The 19,325-nt window shown below is 47.6% G+C and overlaps 2 protein-coding genes across 6 annotated transcripts; one reads left to right on the forward strand and one right to left on the reverse strand.

Moving 5' to 3' along the window:
- Positions 1 to 1,134: 1,134 nt before the first annotated feature.
- Positions 1,135 to 16,288, forward strand: NIT2 (nitrilase family member 2). Of its 4 annotated transcripts, none has more exons than XM_076074930.1 (10): positions 1,135 to 1,295; positions 9,845 to 9,963; positions 10,439 to 10,559; positions 11,192 to 11,280; positions 11,726 to 11,819; positions 13,564 to 13,638; positions 14,028 to 14,106; positions 14,709 to 14,807; positions 15,335 to 15,390; positions 15,670 to 16,288. In XM_076074930.1, exons 2-10 carry the CDS (start codon positions 9,868 to 9,870, stop codon positions 15,765 to 15,767), a joined length of 807 nt encoding a protein of 268 aa, XP_075931045.1. In that variant the 5' UTR covers positions 1,135 to 1,295; positions 9,845 to 9,867; the 3' UTR covers positions 15,768 to 16,288. The 4 variants fall into 4 exon arrangements, with proteins under 4 accessions (XP_075931045.1, XP_075931040.1, XP_032832150.2 ...); XM_076074925.1 differs by having other exon boundaries at positions 1,135 to 1,283; XM_032976259.2 differs by lacking the exon at positions 1,135 to 1,295 and adding an exon at positions 6,866 to 7,121.
- Positions 1,979 to 6,763, reverse strand: XRCC2 (X-ray repair cross complementing 2). 2 transcript variants are annotated; one of them, XM_032976246.2, is made up of 3 exons: positions 6,678 to 6,763; positions 5,529 to 5,589; positions 1,979 to 4,870 (listed from the first exon to the last, which is right to left on the reverse strand). In XM_032976246.2, exons 2-3 carry the CDS (start codon positions 5,581 to 5,583, stop codon positions 3,825 to 3,827), a joined length of 1,101 nt encoding a protein of 366 aa, XP_032832137.1. In that variant the 5' UTR covers positions 5,584 to 5,589; positions 6,678 to 6,763; the 3' UTR covers positions 1,979 to 3,824. The 2 variants fall into 2 exon arrangements, with proteins under 2 accessions (XP_032832137.1, XP_032832129.1); XM_032976238.2 differs by having other exon boundaries at positions 6,195 to 6,748.
- Positions 16,289 to 19,325: the final 3,037 nt, after the last annotated feature.

Here is a 19,325-nt window from a genome sequence, read left to right on the forward strand (position 1 = left end):
TTCGGTCACAGTTCTTATGATCACTGTTACATTGCATTTATGGCTTTATTTTGGTGATTTCTAAAAGTTTTTTGGTTTGGCCATGTTTTTGTTTATAGTACGGAGTTAGACTGATGGCCTTAATCAAAGTTTTCTTGTTGTTGTTTGACTTGCATCCCACTGGGATTTTTGCACACAGCGTTGGTGTACGGTGCTATTTCAGTAATATTTTGCTGTTTTTTTCTGGATTTTCTGTTTGCACATGCACAAAGTCACTCAATGATGTTTTCTTGTTCATGTTTGTTTTTTTGTTTGTTGCGGTTGCACCCGATTCAAGAGCCGAATGGCTCACAGGGCTATACCAAATAAATGAAACTATGAAACTCACAAGAGCAGTGGCGATGCCCTCCACTTTCTCCTCGACTTCGCATTGCAGCACGTGCTGGCGGAGTGGGCACGCAGGGTAGGTGCACCGGGAAGCGCTCCACGTACTTCGTGCCATCCATGGCCTCGTCTGCGTTGGAACCCAAGACGACGCACAGGGCTGGCACGAAGCGGTGGTGGCTGTGTGGTGCCACGACAACGAAGCCACTCCGTGGTGGCCGTGCCTGCGGCGGAGAAGCCACCCGGCTTCCATCACAGCGCTTCCCCCACCACCCCCCACATGAACACACACATGCACTCACGTAGGGCCTCGTGGGGGGGGGGGGGGTCACCTGCCCCTGAGTTTTTACCCGAGGGTCCCCCTCGTGGGGGTGCTCCACGGTTTCTCAGGGCCAGGGAATTGGCAGACCCCCCCCCCCCCAGGCCGAATGACACTGCGGCGCCGTGGCTTAACTTAAAATTGTATGGCCACGGCGAACTCACTGAGAACCGCAATGAGGATACACCCAAGGCACACGCGGATCAGCAGGCAGGAGGGGGGTGGGGCGGTACAAGAGGATGCCGTGCACGAGGTGTGCAGTGACCGCGAACTTGCACAAGTTGGGTAAACAATGAGGGGCGGGCGTCGGAGAGGGGAATAACCCGATTGGCCAAGAGCGGGAAATCCGAGGCTCCGGATTGGACGAGAGGCCAGCGGGTTCGCAACGCGTTAGCTTTGAAGTAGGGGGATATAAAGGGACGAAAATCAGAAGCAAGCTCTCTTTGTGTTCGGGGTCTTCATGAGTGAGGGACCAAGGAGTCATCGTCCCCTGCTACTCGAACGTCCGTGAGACGGGTCGCAGAGCAGCCAGGTCCAGTTCCCACCCAAAGCCACGCGCAGCCTCGCCTCTCCGCGACTACCTACACCTCGAGAGCGGATCGTAAGTACGGAGGTGAGAGGTAAGGCCGAGGGGGGAATATCCGTTAAGGAGAGTGAGTAGGGAGAGACAAGGCAAATTGGGTCCTAGACCGCTGGGAGATAGGTTAGACCTGCCCTGCTGACCCGCACTGACACGAGTAGATTAAACTTCATTAAACAGATAACAAATCGCCGGTAGACATTAAACCTTGTCATGTTGTTTTTGCGAGTACAGAGAGGGGTGCACGGTGTTGTGAGCCTGCTCGCTGTGGTTTCTTGCGTTTTCGCACGAGCGTATATTTTGCCCGTGCGTGCGCGCTCGCCGTGCACGTTAACTTGTGAGCCCGCGTGTTGTGGTGCCCCGTGTACTCTGCCCGCGTGGGTACTCTCGCCATGCACGTTAACTTGTGAGCCCGCGTGTTGTGGTGCCCCGTGTACTCTGCCCGCGTGGGTACTCTCGCCATGCACGTTAACTTGTGAGCCCGCGCGTTGTGGTGTCCCGTGTACTCTGCCCGCGTGGGTACTCTCGCCACTGCGCAGCTCGTGGTTGGCGTGTACGAGAAGGGCACAGCGGTGTATTTGCAAGGTGGTTAGTACAGCTATTTAAATCATGCTGCGAGGGGGGGAGAGTCGGAAAACGGTGGGTCACAGGAGACGGGGGGCAGTCTCCCCAACAGCTGCAGGTGACGCGCAGTTGTGAGACAAGTAGCAGAGACATCATCTTCAAGTTAAGTTTATTTGTCTAATCAGGTAATAATTGAACCTTATGGCGGGACCCCGGGGTTCCGAATGAACGGAAGTCAAAATCGTTATTAATGTATTTATTTTTGGCGACTCCGTCCCACCGCGCACATAAACGCCGCGACCCACCTGGCGCGGATCATTCTGTTGTCGTGTCGTTCAAGCGCAGCAGCAAAGACGAATGCGCAGAAGAAACAAAACTTTTAAACTTTGATTAGCGCATCGTGTAGAGCTCGTCGAGAGGAATAGATTGACGTCGCAATGCAGTTAATGTGAGAGCCGGGGGCTTATGGGACCCCGGGGTCCCGCCATGAGGTTCATATGTCAAGGGATGATTGCGTTTTTAACGAGTCGCCCCTGATCTCGTAAAAGGAACTCACTAAAACATCCTAATGCCGAAGCTGCCCGAGCCTCCGTGATGCTTTCCTGTATTATAAAAGCAATTTATAAGAATTGACAGACTACGTAGGTGCACTTTTATGTAAACACGAGAATTATCACAGTGGATCAAACGTACAAAAACGGGTTAGTGCTTATTTATTCGTTAGCGGCACTCATGCAGCCAGTGGTGTAAATTTCACATTCATTTGGACGAGGCCAGTTTTTTTTCCATAACACAAACGACTGCAATTATTTTGCAGTGATGTCTTTTGGGCGATGACCGCGATTTGGGTAATGATTGACTTATCAAACCCGCACCCGGGTTTGAACTCGCGGTCTGTCACTTGCGAGTAAAGTGCCTTAACCCCCCCCCCCCCAGCGCCAGTCGTCTGATGATAGGACAAGCAGACCACTCACCCGCAAGTGTAGACGTCGCAGATACTACAAGCCCATTGTTGTTAACTTGCTCACGCATTGTCACTCTTGCCCTCGAAGTAACTTCTCAAGATCACCTCTGCTTAGATGGCTTTGGACGCAGCTTTAGTACACGGGACTGTTTCCGCATGCAAGCGAAATTCCATTCATAAAATGCCCATATCTGTCTCTCTGTAGCGCAAAATTTGACTTCTCAAGTGGTAATTATTTTATCATCCCCTGGCCATATGATGGACCGAGTCAACTTACAACCAAATTGTAACTTTCTGAATAGGTATTCATTCTCGAAGCACTGTCATTTGGAATATCATAGTATTAATTTAAAGGGCCACAAATAAGCATGAGTACACATTTTTCTATACATATGGATACCTAACCTCATCTGGCTCTTTTTCATGTACACTCAGACTAAAATGAGTACAGTGCAAATGATTGCAATGATTGAACGTGGATCGGGACTCGAGGGTAACCATGCAAGCCGTAATTATTAACACGCGGCTATGCAATTGTCACGATTTGATTTGAGTATCAATGCTTATTTTAACATTGTTATGCATTGTACAATTTGTAGTGGCTGCGACGGGTCACGAGAAAATAGTAAAACACGAATAAAAAGAATAAATTCATATGCGCAGGATCCTGCCACGGGTTGTTTGACCGACTCCTTTTGAAGAAGCATATTGCTTTCTGTGGAAAGAAAAACCGGAGCTGGATAGCACTCACCACGTGTGCCAGGGGCTAACACTCAAAAGGTTCGCAAATATAGGTTCATCAACCCATCTTGTTTTTGGTCATCTCACAGCCCAGACAGATTTGCGAGCTTCACAAATCTGCATGATCATCATTAACGCTGTCTCACACAGAAACATATACAGTGCATTAGGTGTGCAATAATGAATTGACTCATCGATCAAAATAAATTCTCTAAGCCCACATTACAGGCATCGAATCACATGTGCACACCAACCACGCTGCAAAATGTACACGTGTCTCCGCATGGCAAATACTACAACAACCGCACGCCATCTTCACTAATAACGAACGAGCGCCGGAAATGGGTGTCGCCCGGAGCCCGGTCGAGCTCCATGGAGAAAGTCTTCGAAGTCACTGCCCCCGGGACACCGTCGTCACGGCCGAACACAAAGCGTAGTGTCACCAACGCATGCCAGGCCCTGCCGAGGAGAGGGCGAGGCCCTGCACCACGTGACGCCTGCTGCCGCTGTGGTCTGAACAGCTGTTGTGTGGTGGCGATGAGCACCAGGCCCTGCTGGCGTGCCATGCGGCTGAGCACCTCACAGCAGCGCTCCGTCACACTGGTGCTGCCCGGACAAGGTTGGTCCATCCAATAGAATGCTGAGAGCCCATCGAGCACCAGCAATCCCACATGCGGGCGGTTCGAGCCCAAAAGTGGAGGCAATGCCACCTGTTCCTCTAGTGCCAGCAGTGTCAGTTCAAGCTGTGAGACAGTGTGGCACGTGGCTATAGACAGACAGCTGAGGCATCCCCGTAGCGCCAGCTCTGCCGCAGCCTCATCATCATCGTCTTCCGTTATCAAATCTCCGTCACCATCAACATTGCATTTATTTTCACAAACTACTCTGTTGCCACCGAGGAGGCATTGTCTGTCACCAGTGGGGCCCCCAGGGCCACTAGCACTACCTCTAACACAGTTCCCACTACCACCATGGCCTCCCATACCACAGTCACTGCCATCAATATGGCCTCCACGGCCACCAACATTCCCACAGCCACTGGCACAGTTGCCACCTGTTTCTACAATTCCATCTGCACAGCCATCACTACCACCCACGCTGGCACCAATGTGGCTATTGGCATGGTCGCCAGCTTGCCCTGGGCGTTGCTTGGCAGCACGAATTCGGCGTTCCAGCATTCCGACGAGGCGCAGGAGGTCGAAGTGTAGGTCGGCGTCGAGCAGGATGGCACGCATCCCCAATCCCCCCGCCTCCACGGGCAGCACACAACTCGCCAGCAAGCGGTACACCACCTCCGTCTTGCCACTGCCCTCTGGACCATGCAGCTCAATCACGTCTCCTGCGAGAGACCCGGGAAACCGAGGTCAAGCATTCAAGGGAGTGGAAAGATGATGGGAAGCAATGCAATTATAGATCAATGAGATGGGAATCATGGGGGTTTGGTGCAGTGAAGACTAGTCAGAGTCGCAGTTGAGTATCACAGCGTTAGGGTGTCATAATGTGGAGATTCACAGGGGTCATCAGATGTGAACGGGGGTGGGTCCAGTGACTGGGGATCAGTGATCAAGAGGACATTTGCAGCATCAGGTGGGAAGTCACAAGAGGCCACGTGTAACAGAGATTAGGAGAACACGAGCTTTGGAGCTCCTAAAGTCTAATAATTTTGTGATCATAGTCATGGGTGATCATGAGGTCAAGATTGAACGAGCTAAATACTCGCAGCTTATATTTAAGGTGGACTGGTCAGAGTAGTATTGCTCAGCTTTAACAAGATCTCCTTAATAAAAAGTACCGTCCCAAACTGTAACAACCAGTCTTCGAGACAGCAATTTGAAAATCCAATTTCCTGCTGCCGAGTTACAGGGGGATTCTGAACCGTCATTCCTGGATGCATACTTCAAGACATGGATCCTGAAATCCAGCCTGTCATCATTAAAAACTAGTTTTGTGTCCTCAGGACTGAAATGTGATGGTGCCAGAGTTCCAAGGTCACTCACCGGGCCGTGGCAATCCTACAGGGAAAAGCTCCGTGTCGAGACTGCTCAAGTTCATCCTTCCCTGCAGTGGCAGAAGTAGCATGAGAAGGGATTTCAGTGTTGCATTTAACTTGGTTATTGTCGAAAAAATATTTTTCTATTTTTAACCTTCGATTTAAAGCTTTCGTGACTGCAAGGATTCATCTTCTTTGGTTCTTTCGGTAAAGTCACGTAGATTGAGAATAAAATAATAAATTGATAAAATAACAATAATATTCTCACGACGTTTCAGCCACAACACAAGCGGCCTTCATCACTCCAGCGCTGTCCTCCAGACAGTCTCGTCCCCTTCACCTGATGAAGGCCGCTTGTGTTGTGGCCGAAACGTCGTGAGAATATTATTGTTATTTTATTTGATCAATTTATTATTTTGAAGCTGTTAATTGGGTTACTGTAGTTAGACAGCAGTAGTTAATAAAACATGTCAAGAAATAGATGTGGGCTACACAACTGGAGCACAGTGGGCTGTAAACCTACACAAATTACATATTTGCCGTGCTGATGAGAGTGGTTTTCCTCGTGCACATGCCGGATTTTTACAGTTGGGAGAATATAATAAAATCGAATATGGAACAGAAAATGTTAAGGACTAACAATGACAAAGCAATTTTAACAGACGTCACTCACCTGCAAACGCAGTAGCGTTTTCGATTTAATATGGTGCTTTAAAGTAACGTTAAAGTCTTAGCTTTCTCATTAACCAAATTACAAACTCATATTGGGATCGCGCACAACACAACCCATAGAACAGGGGAACCTGCTCCTATATTAAGGCCGAATAAGCCTCTCTCAACACTTTATACGGGCCACGCAATAACACACACAGTCACTTCTGTTACTGCACGAGGCACTTCAGGATGAGAGGCAGACCCAGCAGGTGCCATGGACTGGCTGACTGGTAGATGACCGATAGATGCACCCAGCCGTACCCCCACCCCCCCACTAACTGTGCCAACTTTATGTGTTTTAGCCGCCAACGCGCTCCGCTAGTTGTTGTGAGCGTCGCTCCTATCCATCCTCATTACACACACAACACTCAATAACACGCCCTACACACCCTACAACACACACACAACACTTAACACACACACATTCACAAACACAACACACCACTTAAGACACGCCGCAGCTTGTGCCAGGATGGGTGCACACCACCACCAACACGCGCGCGCTGTAAGCGGCAGCCTCGTTTCCCTACAATGCATAAGCATAGGGGGGCGGGGCGGGCGCGAGGGGCGCGGCAGTTCTATTGGTCGACGCCGGCTCACGTGACGGGCGCGCCTAAAGCGTGCTGGGGATTTCAGTGCGCGTTTCTCAGGGTTCCGCCGCTGCGGGGTGCTTGAGTTAGTGAGCGAGTTGTTGAGTTAGTGAGCGAGTTATTGAGTTAGTGAGCGGCGCTGAGACGTTTAACAGCGGACGAAGTTCAACTTGGGCAGGCGCGATCGCCCTCCCCCCCTCTCACCAGAGCGACCGTGAAGGCATTCGACGGGCGGGCAGTGCTCGGAACGTCGGCGTCCGCGGTCATGTCGAGTGAGAACTTGCCTGTGGCAAAAGGTGTCTGTGGAGCGTTGTGTTTGATGAGCGTGAGTGGGGCGTGTGTCCAGTGGTGTGTGTGGTGTGTCCATTAGTGTGTGGTGTGTCCATTAGTGTGTGGTGTGTCTAGTGGTGTGTGGTGTCCTGTGGTGTGTCTAGTGGTGTGTGGTGTCCTGTGGTGTGTGGTGTCCTGTGGTGTGTCTAGTGGTGTGTGGTGTCTTGTGGTGTGTCTAGTGGTGTGTGGTGTCCTGTGGTGTGTCTAGTGGTGTGTGGTGTCCAGTGGTGTGTGGTGTGTATAGTGGTGTGTGGTGTCCTGTGGTGTGTGGTGTGTCTAGTGGTGTCCAGTGGTGTGTCTAGTGGTGTCCAGTGGTGTGTGGTGTGTCAAGTGGTGTGTGGTGTCCAGTGGAGTGTGGTGTGTCTAGTGATGTGTGGTGTCCTGTGGTGTCTAGTGGTGTGTGGTGTGTCAAGTGGTGTGTGGTGTCCAGTGGTGTGTGGTGTGTCTAGTGGTGTGTGGTGTCCAGTGGTGTGTGGTGTGTCTAGTGGTGTGTGGTGTCCAGTGGTGTGTGGTGTGTCAAGTGGTGTGTGGTGTCCAGTGGTGTGTCCAGGGGCGTGCGGTCAGGGGAGGCAGAGCCTCACCTGTCATGCTCCAATTAAAATAGCTGTTACGAAAAGAAAAATAATAATCAAATAAAATAAAGATTAACATTTTTCCACTGATCTGTGTTATAAATGTCATTTCTGTACGATTCCAATCATTTTTATAGTCAAAATCGCCAAATTTGCGGAGCTCCGCTACAAATACAGGAAGAGACGAGAGGTGAGGCAGCGACAAGCTCAGCCTCCCCTCTGATTGCGCAACCCCTCAGTAACTGGATGGAGCGCGGGCAATAAGCGCGTGCCTGTTACTATCTCTCTGTGTGTCACCAATGTAATATTTGTAGACCCCTTCAATTCATGTCCTCGCCTTCAATACTCCAGGTAACTTATTTCACGTATGTGTATAAAGATATTTAGGCTCGCTGGCCTCGTCCTGAAACTGCAATGAAAAAGCACCAGGGGAGGCAGCTATCACATCTGCCTCACTGAGGGGGACGTGTCTAACACGCCCCCTCAGTGAGGCCACGCCCCCTCAGTGAGGCCACGCCCCCCTCAGTGAGTGAATTTGGCTCTGACACCAGCCAGTGCCTCCCCACCACACACCGCACGTGAGCACGTCAATGGTGTGTGGTGTGTTCAGTGGTGTTGTCCAGTGGTGTTTTCCATTAGTGTGCGGTGTGTCTAGTGGGGTGTCCGTGTGTTGAATAGGGAAGAGCGACGCTCACAACAACGAGCGGAGCGCTGGGCTCATAAAACGCAGCAAGTCTGGCACAGTGGGGAGCACAGATGGTGCATCTGCCAGTGATGTGTCAGTCAAGTCAACCCATGCATGGTACATGGGTCTGTATCGTGACCTGCCAGCAGCGAGCCTTCGACGTTTGCCAAAAAGTGCACCTAGTCTGGCACAAGCGCCGTGATGACGTGACTGCTATTTAGTGGCGAACGGCGGTTGATGTAGGGTGTGTATTGAGTGTGTGATGTGTAGAGTGCATGCTGTTTGTAAGGCTTGTATCGTGTATTTTGAAAATACTGTAATGTAACGTGTGTAAGGTGTTTTTCGAGTGTATTTGGTGCATTGAGTTTTGTCATGGTAACACATGGTGTACATATAGTGTGTAGGGTGCTTACGGTTTGAGAGTTGATAAGTGTAGGGTGGTTATTCGGTCTGTTAATCGTTTATACTGTACTTTAAATCTCAGAAAAATGAAGAAAACATTAACTTGTCAAAAATGTGCAAGCTCTAGCGCCACCTAGAGCACGTGCTTTGCAGTGCACGCATCAGTGGCCGCGTGTTTTTTACCTGTTGTGTAAGCTCAGTGGAGCCCTACGTCTCCATAGCTGTCTCTTGCGTTCTTTCTGCCTTTTCGACCGGCTTAATTTAGCTCCATTTGTGGAGTGCATTGTAGTGTGTCAAATGAGTTGTGTTTAGAGTGCGGGCGGGTTATCTAGATGCCCCACTTAAATAACAGTCAAGGCCACTGATCACCCATTTTCATTCGACTATATCAGGGGTCGGCAACCAACATAACCATAAGAGCTATTATTTTCGAATTCCGTCCAATATTTCAACGGCCGCAATGCATGTGAATATGAGACGATGGTCCTTAATAAATAACGTCCGGAAGCAGTCCTTAAAGAGCCGCACGCGGCTCTGGAGTGGCAGGTTGCCGACCCCTGGACTATATTGAGAAGGGCAGTCTTCAGTGCTTGGGCATCTCTGTTGTCAGCAACCCATAGCATATCACTCACTGTTCATGTTTTCATCATAGCTGCAATCTGATACATCAAAGAGATCCAGGTATCACGCTGGTCAGGTACTTGTGTGATGGGGCTGCTAGCAAATATAATAACTCGAAAGTTTTCAGAATCTTCTTCATCAGCGTCAGAACTGGCTTGTCAGCAGTGCCATGTGCTGGTTCACCACTTCAAACCATATACTTCTAGGCCTGCCTTTCAGATTACACCCTGTCCCATGTTCATCACCAAAGTAGTTTTCCTTATCATATCACCTAGCCATCGTAATCGACTGTCAGGGTGTCCGATGTGGGCACCACTCTTGCCTTCTTACTTTTCGTCAAAAACAGACATCCTGTACTCAGCATATCCATGTGCGCTGTTGACAGCGTGACATGCCGTGCTGTGTTTAGGATTCCGCCTGGCACTCCTGCAGATGCTAGTTTCACGTCACAAGCAGGAGAACCTGGCACATGCTCGTGAGCTGGTATCGCGCGCAGCGCAGAATGGTGCACAGCTCGTCTCACTCCCGGTATCACGTGTGCCACATCACACCCCGCACCACACTGCACTCGCCTACATCTCCACGTGCCACCACCCCACAATGCAAGCCGTGTATAACATATGAGGGTGGCCCTACACCACGTCGACTGTAACGGGAAAACATAACTCACTGGCCCACTTTGACGTGTATCCCCCACGCAGCTTCCTTCAAGTCGTATAGACTGTTGGGACCAGTTCAGGACTGCTGGAACCGGTGGGGTAGACTGCTGGGACCAGATCAATGACCATTTTAAGGTTTCACATACTCTTTCGCAGTGTAATGTCATAGTTAAAGAAGTACACGCTCAATGTGGTGTCTTCACTTAGAGTGGACGTTTGCCAAGGAGAAATACTCTACTTTGGAAAACATCTGGAGCAAGTTGGAACAATCTAAGATGATATTCCATCAAGGCAGGATGTGATTATAGGTATGACCCCTTGCGACCCCCGCGTGGTGCATGCAGGAATGTTTCAACTGCCCGTACGGGACGCAGTATTTTGGCGAGTATGCGGAGACGGTTCCCGGAGAAACGAGCACCACAATTGCGGCACTGGCCGCCGAGCACCGCATCACCATCATCGGAGGTGAGCGTCTTACCAGTGTCTCTCGATTATTTTCTATCAGTCAACACATGGCAGCTGTTGATGAGACTGGATGAAGTTCTTCTACTCTTTCCTATCCCTGGTCATGAGAATTGCTTCCTGTAAAAAAACTTTTCTGACTGTTAAGGCTTCTGCTTTGATGCCATAATTCCACCACTTGTATGGACAGCCTCTACTGTTTGTCCTTCCAGATGGCAGTACAAGGAGATCGATGGTAATATGTTTGCCACCAATCGATATAAGCCTGGTCCACATTTTTGTTGTCAGTAGATGTGTGTTCACAAAGCCATCTGCTAAAACAGCACCTCCTGGCCACCTCACTGCCCAACCCTTGCCTCCAATGTTATGATTATAGGCATACAACACACAATGCACGACTGCACATGTCATATTTCTCATCCTTGGAAATATTTCACAAAGTTTTTGCAGCTTATTATTCACTGGAAAAGGCTGCAAAAAGATATCAGCTTTTGTATGTATGTTGAACTTTAACAACATAAAAGCTACAAAAGATGGTAGATTTGATATCCCAACATGTTGCTGTTGTGTGTGTGGTCACATGTTGTCGAGTGAAGATGCATTTTGATCAACGTCGCATTCTGTTTTGTTTCCAGGGTCAATCCCAGAGCGGTCAGGGGATCGTCTGTTTAACACCAGCCTCGTGTTTGGACCGGATGGCAAGCTGTGTGGGAAATTCCGCAAGGCACGCAAACATGCATGCAGTACTTCAATTGGGATTATACATTGCAGTCATTGCCCCCGACTGTGAAGACTTTACAGAACACCCCTGAAAATGAGATACAGTGAATCCTTTCATGGGCAAACAAACGTAATCATCATAATTTAAGAAAGTTACACGTCGTAATGATGGTGGCGATTGATGTTTTAAAAAATTCCTTTCGATGCTGATGTTTGCTTTTATTATGATGGAAATTCTGTTGTAGGTGTTGATACATATAATTTTGTCATATTTGTAGTGGCACAATGGTTAGTTCACTGCGGTGCAAAGTGGGCCACTTGGATTCACTCCCTGACAGTTGAACCAGTCCTGTGCACCCTCTTCACCAACCCATATGAACTTGCGTGGTAAAGCATGGTTGAACAACCTCCAGAATGCTGGTCATAATTCTACTGATTGTCTTCTGCAGATGCATCTCTTTGATATTGACATTCCGGGAAAAATCACTTTCAAGGAGTCGGAAACGCTGAGCCCTGGAGAGGAACTGACAGACTTCACCACTCGTAAATCTTGCAACATCGCACCGTTCAACACACAAACATCACTTGATACACCAACATCTCACCGCACAACACTGTACCTTCACAGCCTTGTTTATGGGATGGAGTTCCGTATGTGCAGTATGACATTGCTTTAGGTGATGTGGTTTTGCGTGTAATATGTGTGAAGTATGTTGTGACCACCATGTATAAAACAGGCTTTAAAGGCCACTGCGAGGTTAACTCATCCATTGTTACAAAGTATGTCCATTCACACAAGTCTATGCTCCCCACTGTCATCAACCAGCACTTACCAGCGTGGTGAGGTATGATCAGTAACTTGACGATATGCATGGTGTGGGGAGGCCTTCATCCAGCAGTGGATTGAAATGAGAGCTGTACATGTACCATGTTGTGGTAATGGGATTGCATGCAGTGTTGTTGTTCGGTTAGGTGGCACTGTGGTTATAACGCTGCCACATTGCCCAGGTGTGTGGTCTTTTTCATTCACTGTATCTTATTGTATCCTGTACAGCAATGTGGTTAAGTCAGTAGTGCTTGTTATATCAAGACATTGGCCCCTGCAATGGATATATACAGGAGATGGCAGTGTAGCAACAAAATCCTTTTTTGGACTGTACTTAACTTTACTTCCATGTCGATTCACCCCACCTTTACTAACCCATGCTGACCAGTGTAGTATGGTCATATAACTCTACTACCTGCATGGTGCGGAGGAAGCCCTCATACAGCAGTGGACTGACAAACAAATGGCTGTCTACATATTATTGGCTCAGGGCTACAACGACGTAATCAGTATTACCACTGCGCTGAGCAGGGAAACGCTTTGACTTGCGGTATTGGCGTGTGGTGTTGTTGATGTGTTTTGGTGTACAGTAGTCTTATGTTTAGTGGTATTTTTCTGCCGTGTTGTATGTGCTATTCTGCGGTGTATTGTTTGGTATTATATGTGGTGTGCTGTTTTACGTTGCTTGTGGTGTGGTCTCCGTTGTGTTGTTGTCATGAAGCAGGCCAATATGTACGTATACATACTATAATCATCCAGGAATGTCCTTCACGCTCGTGACGTCACTCCACATCGACCAGCCCCCCTCATTAATATTCAGAGCAGGTGACGTCCTCCAAATGGACACCCCCCCACCCCTCATTGATAATCATGAGCGGGTGACATCACTCAATATGGAGTACTCCCCCCCCCCTCACTATTAATCATGCGCAAGTGACGTCACTCCACATCGAACAGCCCCCCTCAATAATCCTGATAAGGTGACGTCCTCCAAATGGACACCGCCCCCCTCATTCATAATAATTAGCAGCTGACGTCACTCCACATGGGGGGCCGAGGCGCCTCCTCCCCACTCGGCGTCAACTTACAACCCTCACTACAAAGGCAGAACCCTCACGTCATGCGATCTCCATAACGCTGTTGAGACATCAAGGTTAAAAGGACTTCATGATGAACAAGGGATTATAACCTTAAAATGAAATAGGTCTATGTCACCGCGCCCTTACAAATTGCACGCGAATGGATGCAATGAATATCACGTCGCGGTCTGCTTTTCGCTTGCAAGTTTCAGATTGACTGCAATACACCCGTCCTTGGACGGTCAAAAGACTAGTGTATATTTGTTTAACTTATATCGGAGGTACGCTGGCCTGCCTTATGGGAATGTGGAATTTCCGTCAATGCCTCGGGGTCACCAACAGTGATGTGCTGCGTTGTGCTGTGGCGTGTGTGCATGCGTAGCGTTCTGCAAGGTCGGGATTGCCATTTGCTACGACCTTCGGTTCCCAGAGCTCACGCGTCTCTATGCTGACCGGGGTGAGTGGTGCCGTGTGTGCAGTGGGAGCCATTCCATTTGTGTGCCCAATGGAAACAGCTGTACTATTCATGCACTTAGCTCCCTGGACTTTAATGAAGTCTGTCATTGTGTAAGTACATATTTAGATCATTGGTTTATGGATTAGCTTGTTTCTCATCGCAGATGCTGTTCAGTGAGTAATGTTCCATGTGCATTTAGACTGAATGACTCCCAACAATCATCACCAATGTTTTAATGTGAATATGTTACCAGCATGTACATTGTAAAGTAACCGTACAGGCCGGCAGTTTGTAAGTGCAAACAAGTGTTGACTTGCATGTGTAAAGACTGCCCCCTGCTTGTGTTTGGGTCAGAATGTTGTAAGAGTTAATTGTGTCTGTGTGTTTAGGCTGTCACCTACTCGTGTGCCCTGGAGCATTCAACATGACTACAGGGCCTGTCCACTGGGAGCTCTTGCAGCGTGCTCGGTGCGTTCAGAATTTATTTGTGCTAGGGATGGACAATTGCACCAAGCCACACCAGATATGGGCTCCCAGTAATCCACCCCTGCAAGTGGCAGTGTTGTGTGTGTGTGGTGTGAATTTTATGGTGCTAACGTGTGTGCCAGAGGCATTGCTATATAGTGCAGTATGGTAGGGTGTGGTAGCACTCTGTGGTAGTGGTGTTGCATTATTGCTGTGTTTTGTGGTTACGGTGTTTGGTCTAGTGTATATTTAAGTGTCCCTAGGACGTGTATGCAATGAATGCCATGTTATATAAGGTTTGCTTGGTGTTGCCATGGTGTGGTATAAGTTATGGTGCAGTGTATGGTGTGCTTGCATTGTGGTCTAGGATGTGATGGTTGTGCGGAATGGCGTGGTAATTGTGTATTTTTGCCATGTACAGTGGTAACTGTGGTGTCATGTGTAGCTGTGTTGTATCACTACTCACAGTGTGTATTTTATGGGGTCTTAATTGCATGGTGTCTGCTGTATTATGTAGTGCTGGAGTTGTGTACATGTTTTTTATTGTGTAGTGATGGTGTTTGTGTGTGTTATTGTGTCGTTATGGTGTGTTATATGTTGTACAGGGCAGTTGATAATCAGATGTTTGTGGCCACGGTGTCTCCGGCAAGAGATGAAACAGCGTCGTACGTGGCCTGGGGACACAGCACCGTATCCTCACCCTGGTAACCCCTCCACACCACGCGTTACTCCACACTCTGCCACTCCGCACCATGCATTTTATGATGTGTATGGCAATGCAGTTGGTATGTTGTCATTTGTTTTTTTCCCTCATGCATCTAGATTATTTAGATTATTTTGCTGCTATAAATTTCTACATGATAAGCCTGAGCTATCATTTGTGACCAGGTCGCTTCTGAAAAAGAAGCTAATGGCTCAGTGGGCCTTGCTTGGTCGGACAGAAGTGGTTTAGTTTTGTTTGTATATAGATCTGGGTGGTTTTATTGCCTTACCTGTGCTCAGCACTCCTATCGTTTTTGTATTTGTTGTAACAAATTCTGACATACCGCTACTGGACATGTGGAAAATAGCTTTATAGCTCATCGGATTCCTCCAGTATAAATAAATATTCTGATTTGTATAGTGCTGTAGTTGGCATGGTTTGGTGTGGTTGGTTTGGTGCAGATGGTGTGGTACGCTGTGTCCTAGTTTGGTTTGATGTATTTCCTGTGTGATTGTGCGGATTGTGCAGGGGTGACGTTGTTGCTAAAGCTGGACATGGGGAAGAAATTGTGTATGCTGATATTGGTAAGTATCTCATTTTCACCTAAAATGCATAACATCACATACCACAATTCAGGTCATAAAAAAACAGCCTTTGCATCACTATGTCACATCATACAACACATCTCCACATCTCGGACTACTTACATTGTGTTTAACAACCCTACCCTCACTTCATATATACAACTTTCCCCTCTTATTAAGTGCAGCTCAGATACACAAGCAATAGTTGCTTTGCGAGTGTAATTGAGTTGAAGGTGGCATGCGTGTGCATTGTTGTGTGTTTGTATGTGTCTTGTTTAGATTTAAACAGAGTGGAAGAGGTGAGACGTCAGATTCCGGTGCGGATTCAGAGGCGCTGTGAGCTGTACCACTCGCTGGCAGCAGCAAAACCACAATAACCAACCACAGCTAACAAACAAACCATCAACTCCCACAAGTGACAATTCCACCCCTCTCCTTTAACCGCACTTAATCCACCCTCAACCATACACCTCCACCAGATACACCACCAAACACAACATATAACTACACTTAACCATAAACTGCACTGCCACATAAACTAGGCACACAGCAATAAATTAATTGATTCATTACGAAAAATGTATTCTCTCCCAACACTCGCATTGATTGCTGTGTGATAAGATTTTTTTCTTCCGATTGATACATGCCGTGCATAATTTGTTCACATAACTCCTGCAGCCACAAGAGCTGCTACATGCACCACACTTAAAATTAAAAAGAATCGACTGTTGCATCGAATTGCATCCCCACAATTGTTTATGTATCGAATCTTGAGGGGGGTGAATTGTTGCAGGCCTATTATCGATTGAGATGAAGCACTTTATAATAATGGCATTGCTGCGATGGTCTGGTTGATCATTGAAGGGGAGCAGAATAAAATTTGCATCGACCTTAAAAATCCGTTTTCACAGATCTGTCTCCTTTACTCGGCATCGCACAACCACAGCAGCCTGCGGTGCTCTCGGGCTGAATGTGTACTCGTGTGTGCTATTTTAACTTGACGATCGAACCCCACACGTCCCCGCCACGCGTTAACAATGTTATATGTGTAACCCCAATATAAGAGCATTTTATAGCAATCTTTTCCATTGGTGGCCCTGAGCCAGAGGTGAAATTCCTACCGTCCCTCGGCAATTATTGTTGAAGCTGATCACAGTGTGGTATTAATGTTATTGATCTTAGGAGGGATGAACTGTTTTCACCTACGTGACTTTACCCAATAGAACCAAAGAGTATGGATCCTAGCAGTCACGAAAGCTTTAAATCTAGAAATGATGAACTGAGTTGATCCCTGACTGGGAATAGAAACCATGGCCCTGTAAGTTAGTTGCAAAGAAGCAGTGGGGCCGTTTAGAGTACAGGACACAGTCGTACAACAAGACAAAGACCCCCCGTTATAGCCTTAACAGACTGTAGGGGCAAGTGCTGTTAGTGAACACCTATGAAGGCCGGCATGGCACACGAGGGGGTGGGGTGGCCAGCACCACGCCCGGCCGCCTTTGTCCTCCCTAGCGGCGATGTTTTACGCACCGCACAAGGTACTCATTTTAGGCTGAGTCGACCTAGGGGAATACCCAATGATCGGTTCAGATAATCGTCACCACCGGCGTTGGTAGCCGTGAGCTCGCGCTACACCGCTGCGCATGAGGCAAGATGCCCCGGGGTGGCTGTCGAAAATTTGTTTCCCCTGCTAACGTGAAAGAAGATTTCCATTGCCCTCTACGACAGATGCCGGTTAATCGAGTATCCTGGGTGGCACACCTGTCAACCCATACGGTTTAACCCGTATTCTTGTACTGGCAAATGTAAGTTTTTCGGTCCATACGGCGTATAGCCATTTAAATACAGGCACCAAAAAATATTTTTGGTCTATTTCTTTGTGTTTCTCCCTTGTGATGAGACTGTCGGATAAACGTTGAGATTTATAAGGGCACGGGATGACCAATAAGATCTGAACTGGTCTGTAATAAGGTAGGCACTGATAAGGGATTGACAGGTGTGAGATGGTAAAGTGCCGGATAACAGAGCTTTTGCTGTAGTATGGTTGTACAAAATGCAAACATTGTCGCGTCCAATTGCAACACTACTCGACCAGGTGAACAAACATCAATGCTGCTCAGCTTCATGGAAAGAACCCGCAATATCTTACAACGCACCCGGACGTGAATATACACGTGTTTGTCAAAGTCTCAACCACTGGTAAAGAATTATAATTCACAACAACAGTTGGAGCTAAAACTTCGCACGGTTACACTTGGCACTGGCGGTCCGCGTCGTATTGAGATTTCACAAGTGTTATTACACTTATTCTTAGCCTTCAACGTGACTTTACCGAAAGAGCTAAGAATATGAATTACTGCAGTCACGAAAGCTTTAAATCAAACCCTAATGGCTTGCTCTGTCATTCACGGTCATCTGCCGACCGCAAGTTGGGACCCTTTGCTTCTTGCCATTTACCAATTTAACCAAAATATAAATTCTTATGCTCACGATGTACATGCATTGACTCATGCGTTAAATAATTGATATTGCATAACTTATGCAATGTATTGGCAAATGTTACGTGTGGGCTAATGAACGAGACAGAACAAACAGTACACAACGTCGCATTCCCGACTCGCTGAGGACTTTTACAGGTGGATATGTGAAGAGGTCGGATATGTGAATATCTGTGGACCTTGACAATTATACGACCATGCACAAATAGTTTTGCTGGATAATTTTTTTTGCACAAACTGCTTTATACATGGGGAAACGTTTAACTACTCGCCTTTTGCCCGTCCAAGGACGGGTGTATTGCAGTAAATCTGAAATTTGCAAGCGAAAAGCAGACCGCGACGTGATATCCATTTGTAAGGGCGCGGTGACACAGACTTATTTCATTGAAAGGTTATAATCTCTTGTTCATTATGACGTCCTTTTTACTTTGATGTCTCAACAACAGCGTTACAGAGATCACGTGACGTGAGGGTTCTGCCTTTGTAGTGAGGGTTGTGAGTTGACGCCGAGGAGGGGGGAGGAGGCGCCTCGCCCCGCCCCCCATGTGGAGTGACGTCACCCGCTAAATATTATTAATGGTGGGGGTGTCCATTTGGACGACGTCACCTGTTCATCATTATTAATGAGGGGGGCTGTTCAATGTGGAGTGACGTCACCTACTCATTATTAATGAGGGGGGGGTTCTCCATGCGGAGTGGCATTATTAATTTATTAATAAGGGGCGGGTCCATGTGGAGGACGTTATTAATGAGCGGGGCTGGTCGACGTGGCGTCACGTCACGCGCGTTACACACTGACATTCTTGGGTAAATATCGTAGTAAATGCTGAAGAAGCAAATGTACTAGAAAATGAGTCACACCGTGCACAAATACCTCATTGGGTGTGGGCGGTGCATTTATCAGGGTGGATATGCAATGGTCGGATATGCGACTGTATATAAGATAGACAATACCAACAAGATGGAAAACGATTATTAAAAAAATTATAATTTAATCGTGACCCCCAAATTGTGACAATTCATTGAGTCGTTGCACGTCTCAGACCTGCGCTATTAGTACTTGCGACGTAGTTCGTGTGTATCCCATAATGCTTGGCAACCCACATTTATCGTGATGAAAATCTTCCGCTGTGACCATTTGAATAATCATTTCTTTTAGGCATATCTCAATTTTATTTGTTAAAACCTCAAGCAGCATGAACGAGATTAATTGTTGAACATGTTTTATGCAACCAGCCACTCGTCTGTACACCTTATGCTAACAGATGTGTTCAACCAGTCGATGTCAGCTCATGTATGTATGTTGTTGAACTTCTTTCGCATCACACATAACCAACCATGCTATTCCGAGGTGCGGGGGAAGGACAACAAACTAAACACAAAAAGTATTTCTATAGAAATTAATTTTCAATTAAGACTTGGCTCCGTAGGAAAAGG

Source organism: Petromyzon marinus, chromosome 3 (genome assembly GCF_048934315.1).
Source record: "Petromyzon marinus isolate PM22_M1 ecotype Great Lakes invasive population chromosome 3, UKy_Petmar_22M1.pri1.0, whole genome shotgun sequence".
Lineage (NCBI taxonomy): Eukaryota > Metazoa > Chordata > Hyperoartia > Petromyzontiformes > Petromyzontidae > Petromyzon > Petromyzon marinus.

Bases quoted from the DNA above. Each gene is read 5' to 3' on its own strand.
- NIT2 (XM_032976259.2), top strand. From the start codon at position 7,091: ATGTCGAGTGAGAACTTGCCTGTGGCAAAAG. The intron at 10,560-11,191 runs GTGAGCGTCTTA...TTTTGTTTCCAG, and splicing joins CCGCATCACCATCATCGGAG to GGTCAATCCCAGAGCGGTCA. The intron at 13,639-14,027 runs GTGAGTGGTGCC...CTGTGTGTTTAG, and splicing joins GCGTCTCTATGCTGACCGGG to GCTGTCACCTACTCGTGTGC.
- XRCC2 (XM_032976246.2), bottom strand. From the start codon at position 5,583: ATGAACTTGAGCAGTCTCGACACGGAGCTTTTCCCTGTAGGATTGCCA. The intron at 4,871-5,528 runs GTGAGTGACCTT...GGTCTCTCGCAG, and splicing joins TGTAGGATTGCCACGGCCCG to GAGACGTGATTGAGCTGCAT.